This window comes from Nomascus leucogenys, chromosome 20 (assembly GCF_006542625.1).
Source record: "Nomascus leucogenys isolate Asia chromosome 20, Asia_NLE_v1, whole genome shotgun sequence".
NCBI classification, from domain to species: Eukaryota; Metazoa; Chordata; class Mammalia; order Primates; family Hylobatidae; genus Nomascus; species Nomascus leucogenys.
Window position 1 is genome coordinate 81,681,680 of NC_044400.1, and position 15,583 is coordinate 81,697,262.

General features: G+C 62.3%; 1 protein-coding gene across 1 annotated transcript; it reads right to left on the reverse strand.

The window, feature by feature from the left end:
• Nucleotides 1-648: 648 nt before the first annotated feature.
• On the reverse strand, nucleotides 649-10,399 carry NAT8L (N-acetyltransferase 8 like). The gene is made up of 3 exons (XM_030801190.1): nucleotides 9,832-10,399; nucleotides 8,560-8,724; nucleotides 649-6,002 (listed from the first exon to the last, which is right to left on the reverse strand). The coding sequence occupies exons 1-3, from the start codon at nucleotides 10,205-10,207 to the stop codon at nucleotides 5,635-5,637; spliced, it is 909 nt and encodes a 302-aa protein (XP_030657050.1). The 5' UTR covers nucleotides 10,208-10,399; the 3' UTR covers nucleotides 649-5,634.
• Nucleotides 10,400-15,583: the final 5,184 nt, after the last annotated feature.

Here is a 15,583-nt window from a genome sequence, read left to right on the forward strand (position 1 = left end):
GGACCCCAGACCTGGTATCCTCCCTCACAGACTCTGGGGGTCCACCCCCATCCTGGTGGGCTCTAATGCCCACTCGCCTCACACCCTCCCTCAGCACTGCTGTTCCTCCGAGGGGCCAGGCAGGCAGGCACCAGGGCTGCCAGGGCAAGGGCCGACATAACCACTGGAACTGGGAACCCCAGACCCAGGAGGACAGGGCAGCAGGGCCTGGTCCCATTGGGGTGGCAAAAATGGGGCGGGGGCAAGGGCTGGGGGACAAGCTCTCTGCCAGGAGTTAGAGTGCCCAGGGCCAAGCACAGAGCTGGGGGAGGGCAGGGCCCAGGAGCTGCTCAGGGGGATCCCAGGCCTGAGAGTGAATGGGCAGAGCCCACCCGGCTGGGTGCCTGCTGGGGGAGGGGCCTCAGCCCATGGGGCCACCAAGCCCCCCTGCCCCACCTCCTAGATTACACTCCCTCCAGGGGGCAGTGCTGGCTGCAGGGCAGCCTGGCCAGGTGTAGGGGAGCCGAGGTGGGGAAAGGGGGTGGCCAGGGGAGAAGAGGGAGGCGACGGGGGCCAAACTGGGCAACCAAGGGTGGGGGCCCACATCCCTGAAAGCCAGCCCTGCCACACAGTGGGCAGGAAGCGCCTCAAGAGAGCACGGGAGCCAGGTGCCTTCAACTCTGGTTTTATTGAAAAACAGCAGCATTGGGGGCCATTCAGGGGAGGGGCGCACACCCACCCCAGGCCCCCGCAGCCCCTCTCCTCAGAACTCACTCGCCCCCACTCTGGGGGCTGTTTTGGCACATCTGGGGCCTCAGAACAATCTGCCCCCGCTGTGGGCTCACAGTACAGTTTCGGGAACAAACAGCAGCAGGTGAACCCCACCCCCTGTGCTCCCCAAGCCTGGCCTCCCTGGACCTGCCCTGGAGCTGCCCAGGCCCTCCACCCAGGCCCTGCCCCACTGAGGGGCAAGAGGGGCCAGGGAGGCTCGGGCCGGGGCCAGGGGCCCAGCAGGGAAGCCGTGGGCAGGATCTGCTTCCCCAGGCACTGCCAGCCCACCACCGCCGGGTACCTGCACAGCCACATATATGCAAGTACACACACAGGCACTCACACACATGCATGCTCATGCAACACACATGTACACTCTACATGTACAGCTCACATATACATCCATACACCTGTGCATGCTCACCCATACACCAGCCACAGACAAGTACTCATACGCATACATGCCCACACACACACAAGTACACACATGTACACCATATGCATACATATGCACTCATACATTCATACATATGTGCCCCCAGAGAAGTACACAAGAACATGTGCATCACACATGCATACGTGCTCATGCATACACATGGACATTCATATACACGTGCATGCTTATGCATACCCAAGACACAAACACATGTACACTCACGCATGTGCACACACACCCTACATCCATACACATGCTCACGCATGTACACAATAAATGCACATGTACACCTGTACACACGTACTCACATGCACATGTATGCTCACGTGTGTACATGCTTATGCACCTACAACATGCACTCACACGTGCACACGCTCACACATGCACGCACTCACACATGCACACATGCTCACACTACACATATCCAAGAACCCACTTGCACACACACACATGCTCAAACACGTGCACATGCACGCACACAGCTACACCCCTCCTTTAAAATGGCTAATTATTGCTGTTTTAAAAAAAATACATCCAACAATGGTATGTCCGGCTCGCCCTCCTTCACCCCGCTGTGGCCCCGGGAGGCATCGTGCCACCTCTGGAAGCACAGCAGCCGTGGCGCCGAGGAGTAAGCGGATCCCAGGGTCTGCCAAGTCTGGAACTCAAACCCCAAGTGTCAGCTGTGTGGCCATCAGCCCGGGAACACAGGCCTGTGGCCAAACAGAAGCAGCTTCCAAACAGACACAAGAAAGTCAGCAGGCAATACAGGGTGCGCGGCTGCAGTGCCAGCCCATGGGGGATGGCAGTGGGCTCCCTCGGCGCAGGGGCAACTGTCCCACCATCCCTCGGGCACTGACAGGAAGGTGGCCCCACGAGGGCCCACACAGCCCCCTGCCTGGCGGGGCAACCACCTTTGGCCCCCACAAAGCCCAGGCGCCAGCAGAGCCCAGGAACCCAAGTTCCTGGCCTCAGGCCACAGGCACAGCCCTAGGTGCCCTGGGGCAGGCGGGCCTCTCAGAGGGGAGCCAGGTCCTTATGGCCCACAGAGCTTCCTCAGCACCTGCCACACAGCCAGGAAGCTCAGAGCATCCCCAGCCCGTCCCCTCTAGGGCCTGCAGCCTTCTGCCATCTTTGAGAAGGACACCCAGAGCAGGAGAGGGGTGGCCCTAGGACCTCGTGGCCTCAGGCCTGCTGTCCACAGGGCCTCCCAGGCCCAGCTTTCCCCCAGGGCCAGCCATCCACCCCTCAGGCCAGACTGACCCAGCCCTCGGCCCCTCCCTCCGGGGGCAGCTTCTCAGCTGCTGCCCAGCCCCAAGGCATGACACCAGCTGGAAGCAAGGCTGGGCATGAGGTGGAGGAAGGAGAAGGAGATGCCGCCATGGCTGCGGGGCTCAACTCCCTAAGCTCAGGAGCCCTTCCGGGGGCCAGACCGCAGCTTCAGCACAAGCAGGCCTCCCACTCTCAGGGGCCAGGTCTGCAGCGACTCACACCTGGGCAGTGGCAGCTGCCCGGGGCCACCCCACCCCCGGCACAGCAAGACCCGTGGCTCTGGGCAGTGCGGGGCATCCCGAGGCGCCTCAGCCCTCACTTGCCCGGTGCCTCTCGTCAGGCCTGCACTGCATGTCCTCCTTCGCCCAGCTCTGGCCCCGGGCACTGTCAGCCCCTCCTGCCTTCCACGCCCCCCACTCCAAAAACAGAGGCTTCCAAACACACAGAAATCCCAGGAGCCCCAGGCGCTTGGGCAGTGCCAGGCCCCAGCCTGGCTTTCCCCGGGCCTCACCACGCAGAGTCTGAGTGGTGGGTGCCCATGCGGAGCGGACAGGGGGCCAGCACTCAGGGAAGCTGCACCAGCCACGTGACAGCAGGGCCCAGGAGGGCGCTTCAGAGGTAGAAGAAGTTACATCAGAGTTTCTACAAACGTATAAAATTCACGTCAGTGCACATGTGCAGAGCAGTGAGATCCTAGGCTGGAGGGATGAGGCGGGCCAGGGCAGGCCCACCCACCAGTGCACCCGGCCTCCAGCCCGGGGGGGAGGATACACCTGTCGCCCAGTGGCCTTCAAGGGCCCCACCAAGCTACACATTGGCCTGGCGAGGGTTCCGGGCAGCTCCGCCCCAGCCTGGCAGGCACACCAGTGACTCCGCTCACCTCAGGGGCGGCAGGGTTCTGCACACAACCACCCCGCACACCCTTCCTGCCATCTCTACCAAGTCCTGGCAGCAACAAAGAAAGGCCAAGCGTCCCACCACCCACAGGGCAGTGCAGCCAGGGAAGAGGTCACTCATGGGCACAGGTGCCACCAGAATGGGAGAAGGCCACACTGCCCAGGACTCTCAGAACCCCCAGGAAGGGGATCTGCTAGGATCAGTATAAAGGGGACACTGGCAGTCCCTGGGCCTCCAGGCCCCGCCCTGGCGTCGGTGGGCTCTAACAGCCACCCCCAAGCACCCTGCACCCCAGGAGCCCGAGGCTCCAAAGGCACAGGACCAAGGGAAGCTGGCGGCACCCCAACACGACACCCCCAAGACCTGACTCCACCTGGCCCGCCCTGCCCCTCCTGCCCCCAGCATGCCCCGCACCAACTGGGACCAGCCCCAAGCCAAACCCAAACCAAACCAAAAGAGGAAAAAGGCACAACTGTTTGTTTCCATTTTGCTAAAACACTTTACGTCTGTCTGTATATTCCAGATTAACAAAATCTGAGCTGCAAGAAAATAGGGTGCCGATTTCTGTACAGTCTACAAAACTCTCATCCCCGAGCGGGGTCCGGGCACCTCCAGGGAGGAATGTACAGGGGAGTGGGGTTTGTACAGTGCTCTGCACACCTCAATTGCTAATAGGACAAAAGGCCCTTGGACGCAGGGCTTCTCCGTCCGCTTGCTCGCTTCTGAAGCGCCTCGTGAGGACCATCCCTCCATGGCCCTGCACGTGGCCTTGGTGCCCGGGACCCAGTTCCATGGCCCACCCTGCCTGCCACGACCCCTCCCCAATTCCCCACACAAAGGGATCTGGGCAAGTGTTTATTCTTCTCCTGCCACCAAAGCCAGGTGCACCTCTAGGCTGAATGTGCAGCCTGTGCCACCCTCCGCCTCTGTCTCCCCTTCCAGGCCACCCCCCCCCACCCCGTCCAGGGCAGCCCCTGCCTGTGACCTCAGGAAGGAGAGACCAGGAGCATGGCCAGCGGGAGCCAAGGCGGCCACCCCTCTTCCCACCCAGCCCAAGGCAGCACCCTGCCCCTCCTCCTGGAGGCTGCGGACTCCCTTGCCCCCCACCCTGCCCACCCTGCAGGCCGGGGCTGGGAGGCGTGCTCCATGGCGGGAAATGACACCCAATCAGGGTTTCCCTCCAGGGTTCCAACAGCAAAATGCTCCACCCACCCGGCCACCCACCCCCATCACACTGGGCCAGAAACTGTGTCTTAGGGTACAAACTACCGTTTTGTCCCAAGAATTAAAGTCATGCAGAGTGCTATTCTGTCTAAATAACTTATTAGAAAATGGGTTGGTTTCAGGCTGGGAGAAGCTGTAGGCTGGGCGCTGTTGGCAGCAGCCTGGGCTGGTAAGATTCACAAGGTGGACCGTCAGCCAGAGGCAGGAGGTCCCCGGGGACGTCTGGGAGAGGCCACCGCGAACCAGTGGGCACTGGGGAGAGAGGTCCCATGGACCCCCACCCCGGCTGTGCCACGGACGCCATGGGAGCCACCTGGGTGATGACACCAGTCAGCCCAGCCCAGGCAGGGGAGGAGCCGGAGCCAGAGAAAACGAGGACGTCAGAGCAAAGCAGGCGTGGACAGAGCCGGGCGGCGCAGGGCAGACCAGGCCCTCCAGGGGGTGGGGGCAGGGGCAGGGGCAGGGGCAGGGGCAGGCCCTCCCATGGCCAGCTCGGGGCCGGGGACAGGGGCGCTCACCAGCCCGGGTCTCCGGGTCCAGTCTGGGCAGGGCAGCAGGGCGGGGCTGTGTGCATGCGGCATGCTCAGCCGGGCCACACCCTCGGCATGCGCGGAGCAAAGCAGCGCCGTGGCCAGCCGGGGCCTCCACGGGCAGTGGCGCTGGGGCCGCAGGCGGGGCCGGAGCCTGGCCCCGGGCTCTGTTGCAGAGGTTCTGTGCTTGGTGAGCAAGGCTGGGCCTTCCCCAGTGGCGGCGGGCAGGGCAGCGTCGTGGACAGCCGCGGTGGTCCAAGATGCCACTCTTCAGGTGGCAAGCCGCCCGGGCAGGTGGGGAAGGGCGAGGGGCTGTGGCGACAAACAACCCACCCCCACCAAAGTGTCCCCGAAGAGCAACAGCCCCGCACCCCCCGGGAACCAGCCAGACAACCGCAGGATGTTGAAAAGGGGAAACCCAACACAAACGCCAAGTCAGCGTCGGAAAGCGGGCCGCGCCGGGCGGCGGGCAGGCGGGCAAGGCGGACAGGGCGGCCGGGGGGGCGGGCGGGTGAGCGGTGGCGGTCACTCCTCGCGCAGCTGCAGGCGGTAGCGGTGGTAGCGGACCTGGAAGAAGAGGCGCTCAGCCAGCGAGAGGGTCATGCCAGGCAGCACGTAGTGGTCACTGGCGCCCATGTGTCTGAAGCCCAGCGACTCGTAGAGCTTGTGGGCGGCCACCTTGACGGCCGTCGTGCCCAGCACCACCGCGGAGTAGTTGTGCACCACGGCGAACTCCAGCACCTTCCGGCCCAGCGCCTTGGCGATGCCCTTGCCTCGGAAACGTGAGTCCACAGACATCCGCAGCAGCTCCACCGTGTTGTCCTCCTCGTGGGCCCGCGCGGCCACAATGCCCACCACGTTGCCATCCAGCACGGCCACCCAGAAGCAGGAGCCTGCAGGGGACAGGGCGGTCAGGGATACCCGGTGAGGAAGGCTGGGGAGACCCCTCCACCTCTGGGGTGAGACAGGGCCAGGGGCTTGTAGGGGTCCCCTTGGCACTGCCCCCTCCAGCCGGACACCAAGCCAGGGCAGTGGGACACCCAATCCCGGCAGCCCCTGGGGCCTAGCTACCAGCTCTGCTGGAGCCAAGGGAGAAAGCCAGCCCAATACCTGTTACCCAAAAGGCCAACAGCCAGAACCCACTCAAGCCTGGAGGCTGCGTTGCTCAGAGTGGAGGTCAAAGGCCTGAGTCCCTCCTCTGAGACTAAGAGCTGAGGCAGGGTTTGCCCAGTCAGGCCCCTGACCTGCCCAGCTACTCCCAGACCAAATGCCTCCATGGCCCGGGCCACCCTGAACAGGCCATGGTACAGCCAAGCTGCTGTGGCTCCTGGCCACCCAGAGTCACCCAGGCCATCACGGCAAACTCCAACACCCACACCAAACAGCTGCGAAGGGCAGGGGTCAGCAAAGTGCATCCAGAAGGCTCCTTGCAGCCCAGGAGGAGCTTTCCTATAAATCCATGTGGGGGACAGGGGATGGCCCCTCTGGCCCCGGACTCTCCTGGCAGTGGGCCAAGTGGCCAGGCCACCACCCCATCCACAGCACGGCCCAATTCTTGGCTCAAGTCAGGCATGAAGCCAGGAGGTGGTGGTCACGGGGGAGGGGAACCGGCAGGGGAGGAGGAGAGGTGCAGGGGCAGGTGGGGGTGGTTGTGGGAGGGAACCTGCAGGCACCGGCCACAGGGGAAGCCCAGCCACCTCCAGCAGCCAAAGGCAGAGGTGGCACCCAGAGACCTCTCTGAAGACCAAGGGGTTGGCCAGTGGAGGGCCACACAGCCTGCCTGTGGCCCCTCCAGCCTCCTCCTCAAGGAGGCTCTGCACCTGCCCCGAGCCCCGGGAAGCCCTCCCATCCCTCCCCATTGCCCCTCTGCACAGCCATCAGCCTGCTGGCTCCATGAGCAGGACCTCTTGTCTCCTTCAGTGCTGGATGCTGAGGCCTGGCAAGTGGCTGAGGGGGTACTGAGGGCCTTTCAAGGAGAAGCAGCCCAGGGGGGAGCCACCGGGCACCGCTGCCAGCGCCACAGCCCCGAGCAGCTGGACCCTCCAAGCTCCGTGCAGCTCCAGGGTTCCCAGGGGGGCTGCCCCTCCTCGGCCCCCCGTCCTGGAGCCCCTGGGGTCTCCCACACCCAACCTCCCATCTCCCTACCCACACAGCCTCTCCACCTCCAAGGAGAGGATCCTGGACCAGTACCCCTCCCACCAGCTGGCCTGCCAACCACCCAGGGGTTCTGCCTCTACCCACCCAGGCAAGACCAGAGGTCAGGGCCATCCCAGGAGTAGCAACCCCAGCACCATGTGACCCTGGGCACACCTCACTCCTCCCAGGACTCGGTTTCCCCACGTGCACAAGCAGCTCCCAGGAATCCAGCATGGGCCGTCAGCAGCTATCCAGCCTCTGCCCTCGTGGGGTGTTCCTGCAGCCCTGCCAGCTACCCCTCCACTCCCTCACACCAGGGAGGCCACGGCCCAGAGGGAGCAGGGCCATGCCCCGTGTGCCCACCAGAGCCCCCTTTGTTGCTGTGGCCTCTGCTTCCTCGTGGCCCGTTTCCACTCCCAAGCAGAGGTTGGCCAGGACTCAGGGGCTGCTCAGATGCTCTGTTTGGGTTTAGGAAAGGGTCAAGGAGAGCAGCAGGCGCCAAGGCCGTGGGGCGGGGGTGGAGCATGGCAGCCATTGATGCCAGACACTGTCCCTCCCCTGACACTGACTGGGCTCCTGACAGACCCTGCCCAACCCTTTGAGCCACCCTCTGTCCCTCTCATTGGCCTACACACCCTCCAGGATCGCAGAGAGCCTCCTACCCCAGAGAGCAGAGTCTTCGCCCCTGCGGCATCCGGCATGGAGAACCGGTGTGGCTCAGCGGCTGGGGGCCAGCCCGAGGGTGGAGAGCAACCCCCAGCCCCCCTACAGCCCAGACCCAGCTCCTCCAGCTACAGAAGGCCACAGGGGCTGGGACAAAACCCTCCAGCTAAGCAGCCCAGAGATCAGGCCAGAAGCGAAGGCCAAGGCTCACGGTCAGGTCCCCTGCCCCCACCCCATCCTCTGTGCCCCAATAGGATCCCTGGCCCCTGCCACACAAGCCCTCTCCCCCCAGGGCCCTGGCACTGCAGGCAACCCCAGCCCCGCAAGGCACACCAGATGGGACCCACAGAGCCCAGCAGCCCTCGCCCCACCACAGCAGGCGCCAGGGAGATGCATCCAGAGCAGGGAACGGTGGAGCCACTGCGTCGCAGGGCCAGCTCAGGTCACTCAGCGGGCGGGAGGAGCCGGCTCTGCCTCCCCCAGCCCCGCTGACACCGGAGACCTCGGTCACCCAGAAGGCTCAGGTCACAGGGGCCCCGGCCCAGGCCCACCCACGCTGGCCCTCGCCAGACCTGCCCTGAGGTTGCTGGAGTGGGTGCCCCCGAGGGCTGTCTGGGGCGCAGGTCGGGGAGGGGCAGGAGCGGGACTCACCAGGCGGCTTCATGTAGTACTGCTCGATGTCCGCCATGTCCGTGTGCAGCGCGCACTCCAGGTAGGCGCGGATCACCTTGCGGCTGTAGTAGTAGCGCAGGCCCAGCAGCGCGGCCGGCACCAGGCACGTCAGCAGCAGCGAGCGGCTCACGGCGAAGCACAGCGCTGCGGGCAGAGGGCGCGGGTCAGCGGCGCGGCGGGGGTCCCCAGGCCCCGGAAGACACCACCCCGGCGAAGCCCGCTAGGGACGCCGCGCCCGGCCGCGCTCCGGGTGGAGGAGCCGGGGTCATCTCGGGTGCTTTCTACTTCTCCCTATTTCCAAGCTTCCTGCGGTAGAGACAGCCACCCCACCCACCCCCACCGCCTGGAACGAGCCTCGGCGGCTCTCTGAGCTTCCAAACACGGCAGGGCACCCTCGGGATGGCCGGACCGGGAAGAGCTCTGCTCACGCTGGCCTACTGAAGCCAAGGTGGGCAGATCCTGCCAGGGAGCTGCCCCGCAGACCAGGCCCCGCGCGGGGGAGGGGGAGGGGGAGGGGGGAGAGGGGGGTCCCACGTTCCAGCGCCGGGCCCCAGGCCCCCCTCTTCCCAGAGCCCCAGCAAGAGCCCTTCCTGAACAGCGTCCGGGAGTTCTGAGGGCAGGGACAGGGCAGGGAGGCCCCACACTGCTTCCAGCCGCATTTCGGCTACCATGACCTTGGGGGAGTCGCGTCCTCCCCACACGGCCTCAGGCTCCTCATCTGTAAAATGGGAGCGAACCCCCCACCCCGGCAGGAAGCTCCGAGGGGAAGGGCACCCAAAGACCCTGCAGGGGCCGCCCTCTGCGACCGCCCCGGCTGTGCCAGGCGCGCGCACCCCCCGCGGCGCCGGCTGTCTTCCCCTCATAAATTAGCACCGAGCGGGAGGCGGCCTCCCCCGCCCGCAGATTATATTTAGGCACTCGCCGGGGCCCAGCCGCGGCGGGCGCTACCTGCCCTGGCACCCGCCCCCACCCAGGATGCCCAGGAGGGGACAGGGGAGGCGGTGGGGGTGGGGGGATGCGCGGCGGGGACGCAGGTGCGGACCCCGGACCCTCCCCGGCTCCGGCCCGCTCGGGGCCCTGCGCCCATCCCCATGCCCCTGGCCAGCCCTGCGCGGGGCCCGGCGCGGCAGAAAGCGGAGGCTTCCCAGGCTGGTCCCCGGGAGCCGGGCGCGGGGTCCGCGTGGACGCCGGGGCGGGGGAGATCCGCGCCGGCCCGAGGGACTGCGGCAGCCGGGGGCCCGGCGCACTGACCCGCCAGCAGGGCGTAGAGCAGCTGCGCGCGCGGGTGCTGCCGCAGGCCGCGGAAGGCCGTGTTAGGGATGCGCTCCATGATGCCGTCGTAGAAGATGCGGCGCGCCGCCTCCTGCTCGGCCGCACGGAACTCGCGGATGCACACGCCGCGCCCCCCCGGCGGCCCCGCGCCCCCCGCCCCGCCGTGAGGCTGAGCCACCGGGGCAGGTGGGGGCGCGGGGGGCGCGGCGGCCGGCCCGGGCGCGGCGGGCAGCGGGGGCCACATGGCGCCGGCGGCGGCGAGCAGCGCGTCCTTCTTGGCCCCCGGCAGCGCCTCATGGTCCTCGGCGGCCACGATCTTCGTCTCGCAGACCATGTCGGGAGGCCCACAATGCATGCACCCGGCCGGGCGGCGCGGCAGCGGGGACGCGGCCGGGCGGCGGCGGGCACGGCCGGGCCCAGGGCAAGGGCGCGGCGCCCTCGGACCCGCGGCGGCGGCGGCGGCGGCGGCGGCGGCGGCGGCGGCAGCAGCGGCGGCGGCGGCGGTTCAGGGGCGCGGGGCGGAGGCGGCGGGCGGCCGGGGCGCGCGCAGGGAGCTGCGCCGCATTTTGGAGAAGTATTTATAATGCGGCGGCGCCGGTGCAGTCGCGGCGCCCGCGGCCCGCAGGGTCCTAGCGTCCACTGCATTGGCTGCCGGGGGTCACCATGTGATCGCGGGGGTGGGGGAGACACCGCCCCCGCCCCGCCGGGTGGCTCGCTGGGCGCGACGGGGCGGCCGGGCAGCGCGAGGGGCCGGGCACGGGCGGGGGCGGCGGCGCGGGCGGGGGCTCCTGGCCCCGGGGGCGCCCGGCGGGGCTCGGGATCCGGCCGCGGAGCGCGTGATGGGCGCCGCCCGCCCCGCCCCCCCGCTCCCACGCCGCGCGCCTGGGAGCGCCCCGACCCCGGGCCCGGCCGCCGGCGTCCGCGGCGCGACGTCCTCCTCCTCCTCCTCCTCCTCCTCCTCCGCGGCCGCCTGGAGCAGTAACGGCAGCGTCTCCCGCTCCGTCTCCTGCTTTTGTCTGAAAGCAGCGCCCGCGGTGGACCTGGGGTGGGGGCGCCGCGGCTGCCCCGGCCCGGAGCCCCCGGGAAGCCTCGTCCGGAGCCGCACGGGCAGCCGGAGTGGGGACGCGGAAGGGCGGGGTCTGCGGCCTGGCGCGGCGCCCCCCTGTCCGAGCCCCACAGTGGGCACGGGGATGCGGGGCCCGAAGGACCCCTCCCGGCCCGGCCCCCGCCCCCCGCGGCCGCGCATGCGCCCCGTGGCCTCGGTGCAGGTGCAGCGAGGGCTCCGCGCCGTGCAGGACCTGCAGACGCGGCAGGCTGGGGCGGAGGAGCTCAGGTGCGGGGAGGAGGTCGCAGACCCTACCCTCGGCGCGTCTCGAACCTAGCCCCCTTCAGTTCTGCGCGACCTCCCAGCACCACCCCGAGGGCTGCCCGAGCGGAGCTCCCACGATCTGCGCGGGCGGGACGGGGCCAGGGGTCCAGGCCTGGGGACCCGCAGTCTGCGTTGTGCGGTGGAGTTGGGGCCAGTCGGGCAGCTGAGGTCACCTGGAGGCCAGGAGGTGTTGGGCCTTCCCGTGGACGTGGGAACGTGAGGCCACAGCGCCCTGGTAGGGTGGGGAGGGGCGGCTGAACTGGTCCACAGCCCCGTCCGCCAGAGAACGGGCCCTGGAGAGGGGCAGGGGACGGGGTGGGGGCGTGGGGTGGGGGAAGCCAAGATGAGAAGGCGCCCCCTCAGTGTCGGGGGCCCGCTGTCAGCTTTTCAACCTAAAGGAGAAAACAGGCAAAACGAATAGAAATAGAGTTTGTTGGGGCCAAGTTTGAGGATTGCAGCGTGGAAGCACAGACTCAGGTTGGTCTGAATACATGCGCTGTCATTCGCAGCAGGTACAAGTGCGTTTTTAAAGGAAAAATGAAGACGCAGCTCCTAAATTCACCAAGAATTTGCATTAAAATAGCATAAGCTATTGATCGGTGTACATTATTTGTGTCACAAATTCCAGGAACATGAGGATGATGCTGAGGCGGCCAGGCGGACAGTATAGGAAAGAAAAGAAAGAACAAAATGCCTTCCAGCAGTTGCCCCGGGCGCGGGTGGGGAGACGGGACTGAGGCCCCGTACTCAGGTGTCTCTGGGCCAGAGGTAATCTTTGAGTATCCCACGTAGCTCAGGCTGCTCTAGGCTGTTTTTCTTTTCTCATTTCTCGTGTTTGATCAAAATCTTTCTCTTCTCAAAGCAGTGATGATCGACATTCTAGATGCAAGTTTTTCTGCTGGGAAGGCTCATTCCCGGGCCATCTCACCCCGCATAGGGGGAAAGAGGACAGGTGCGGTGGGCGCTTAAGAACTTCATGAGGCCTCAAGGCCAAGGTTGATTGGCACGGGGTCTGTCAGGCCGTCTGCTACGAAGGAGCCACACATGCCGGATGGCTTCTGAGCATCTAGCTAGCATCCTCGGGGTTTTTTGGTTGACTTTGGACATCTAGAAACACAAAGTCTAATCAATTTAAGAATGAAAAATATGGGCCGGGTGTGGTGGCTCATGCCTGTAATCCCAGCACTTTGGGAGGCCGAGGCGCGTGGATCACGTTGAGGTCAGGAGTTTGAGACCAGCCTGGGCAACATCGTGAAACTGCACCTCTACTAAAAATACAAAAATTAGCCGGGTGTGGTGGCAGGCACCTGTAATCCCAGCTACTTGGGAGGCTGAAGCAGGAGAATCGCTTGAACTCGGGAGGTGGAGGTTGCAGTGAGCTGAGATCGTGCCACTGTACTCCAGCCTGGCAACAGAGCGAGACTCTGCCTCAAAAAAAAAAAAAAAAGAAAAAATATGACACAAATAAGGGCAAGTATTAACAATTTGAAATCTAGAACTGAAGAGTGCTTCTATTTCTGAAGGTAACCAGGTACCTATTTTGTCCCCTTCTGGTCCTGGCCTGAAGAACAAGATGTTGAAGTTCTCCAGTGATGAAAACGTCCTCTCTGGCGAGGCTGCAGGGTGTGGTCCCATCTATTGTGGTTGGAGGAAGTCCTATATTTGATGCTTTTCTCATAAAATCTCCAGGTTGGAGACCTTGATCTTTCATGTCTTCATCTCCTGAGAACTTGCTGTTAACAGGATCCTTAATTAATTTAGAATGTGCAGTGAGAAGCTAGGGTCTTGGCAATAATGAAGAATATTGCCTTTAAGGGGAGCTGGTTTGGAGGCTCCTTCATCCAGGCACAGGGCCTTGCTGGTATTATTTCAAAGAGAGAAAGCTCATGTTTTCCAAACAGGGCAGAACCCCAGTTCAGCACCACAGTGGAAACACCTTAGGCCAGGGAGTGTTAGAAGCTGGTTTCAGCTTTGCAGATGGGTTTTCTATTATCCCACCTGTGCATTCCACAGTCTGGAAGATGGAGGAGGGCTGCGAGCACAATGGGAATGCCAATCCCTCCGATCTCAACCAGCTTTCACTATGCAAGGTAAGATGTCCATCAATCTTTTTTTCTTTTTTCTTTTTCAGAGAGAGACGAGGTTTCTTCATGTTGTCCAGGCTGATCTGGAACTCCTGATCTGGAAGTCCCACAAGCGACTCTCCTATCTCGGCCTCCAAAAGTGCTGGGATTACAGGCATGAGGCACCATGCCCGGCCAATAAATCTTTTTCTTTTTTTTTTTTTTTTTTTTTTTTTTTTGCGACAAGGTCTCCCTCTTGTTGCTCAGGCTGGAGTGCAACGGTGTGATCTTGGCTCACTGCAGCCTCTGCCTCCCAAGCTCAAATAATCCTCCTGCCTCAGCCTCCCAAGTAGATGGGACTACAGACCTGCACCACCATGCCTGGCTAATTTTTGTATTTTGTGTAGAGACAGGGTTTCACCACGTTGCGCAGGCTGGTCTCCAACTCCTGAATTCAAGTGATCTGTCTGCCTTGGTCTCCCAAAGTGCATTAACTACAGTTGTAAGTCGGTAACCTCAAGTTTAGTGAAAAACCTAGGAAGGAGTTTTGAACTGTTTATATCAGTATTTTTAGATGAAAACCATTTCATAATTTTTTTTTTTTTTTTTTTTTTAGACAGAGTCTCTCTCTGTCACCCAGGCTGGAGTGCAGTGGCACGATCTCAGCTCACTGCAAGCTCCGCCTCCCGGGTTTACACCATTCTCCTGCCTCAGACTCCTGAGTAGCTGGGACTACAGGCGCCCGCCACCACACCCGGCTAATTTTTTTGTATTTTTAGTAGAGATGGGGTTTCAGTGTGTTAGCCAGGATGGTCTCAATCTCCTGACCTCGTGATCTGCCCACCTCAGCCTCCCAAAGTGCTGGGATTACAGGCGTGAGCCACCGCGGCCGGCCCATTTAATAACTTTTTAGGAAGATGTTTCCTCAATTTTTTGTTTATTAACAGATCTAAATATTTTTAACTTTTCTATACCATGTAAAAATACAATGCCAAAGTATATCAATTTAAAATTGTGTTTAATGATTGTTTCAGTATTTTAACTCACTTAAAAATAACCTCAGACATGTTGTGGCTGGTCGCAGTGGCTCACGCCTGTAATCCCAGCACTTTGGGGGGCCGAGGCGGGCGGATCATGAGGTCAGGAGTTCGAGACCATCCTGGCCAACATGGTGAAACCCTGTCTCTACTAAAACTACAAAAATTAGCTGGGCGTCGTGGCGTGCGCCTGTAGTACCATCTACCCAGGAGGCTGAGGAAGGAGAATCGCTTGAACCTGGGAGGCAGAGATTGCAGTGAGCCGAGATCGTGCCACTACACTCCAACCTGGTGAGACTGTCTCAAAAAATAAAATAAAAATAAAAAATATCCTCAGACATGTGATTGATACGGTTTGGCTCTGTGTCCCCACCCAAATCTTATGTTCAATTGTGATCCGCATGTGTCAGAGGAGGGGCCTGGTGGGAGGTGACTGGATCATGGGGGTGGATTTCCCTGTTGGTGTTCTCACAATAGTGAGGGAGTTCTCACGAGATCTGCTGGTTTAAAGTGTATGGTGCTTCCCCCTTCACACTCTCTCTCTCTCTCCCCCGCTCTGCCATGGGAAGATGTGCCTTGCTTCCCCTTCACCTTCTGCCATGAGTGTAAGTTTCCTGAGGCCTCCCAGTCATGCTTCCTGTACAGCCTGCACAACTGTGAGTCCATTAAACCCCTTTTCTTCATAAATTTCCCATTCTCAGGTAGTTCTTTACAGCAGTGTGAAAACAGACTAATACAATTATTACCTATTAATTTAACATAACCTGATTTTAATATTAAGTTACTGAAAAAGATTTTTAAGCCAGGTGCAATGGGACCTGCGAATCTGGCAACTTAGAAGGCTGAGGCAGGAGGATCACTTGAGCCCAGGAGTTCAAGGCTGCAATGAGCTATGATTGCGCCACTGCTTTCGAACCTAGACAACAGCACAAGATCCTATTTTTTAAAAAGTAAAAATACTGCTGGGCGCGGTGGCTCACACCTGTAATTCCAGCACTTTGGGAGGCCGAGGCAGGTGGATCATGAGGTCAGGAGATCGAGACCATCCTGGCTAACATGGTGAAACCCCATCTCTACTAAAAATACAAAAAATTAGCCAGGTGTGGTGGCGGACACCTGTAGTCCCAGCTACTTGGGAGGCTGAGGCAGGAGAATGTCCTGAACCTGGGAGGCGGAGCTTGCAGTGAGCTGAGATCGTGCCACTGCACTGCAGCCTAGGCAACAGAGCGAGACTCCATCTCAAAAAAAAAAAAAAAAAAAAA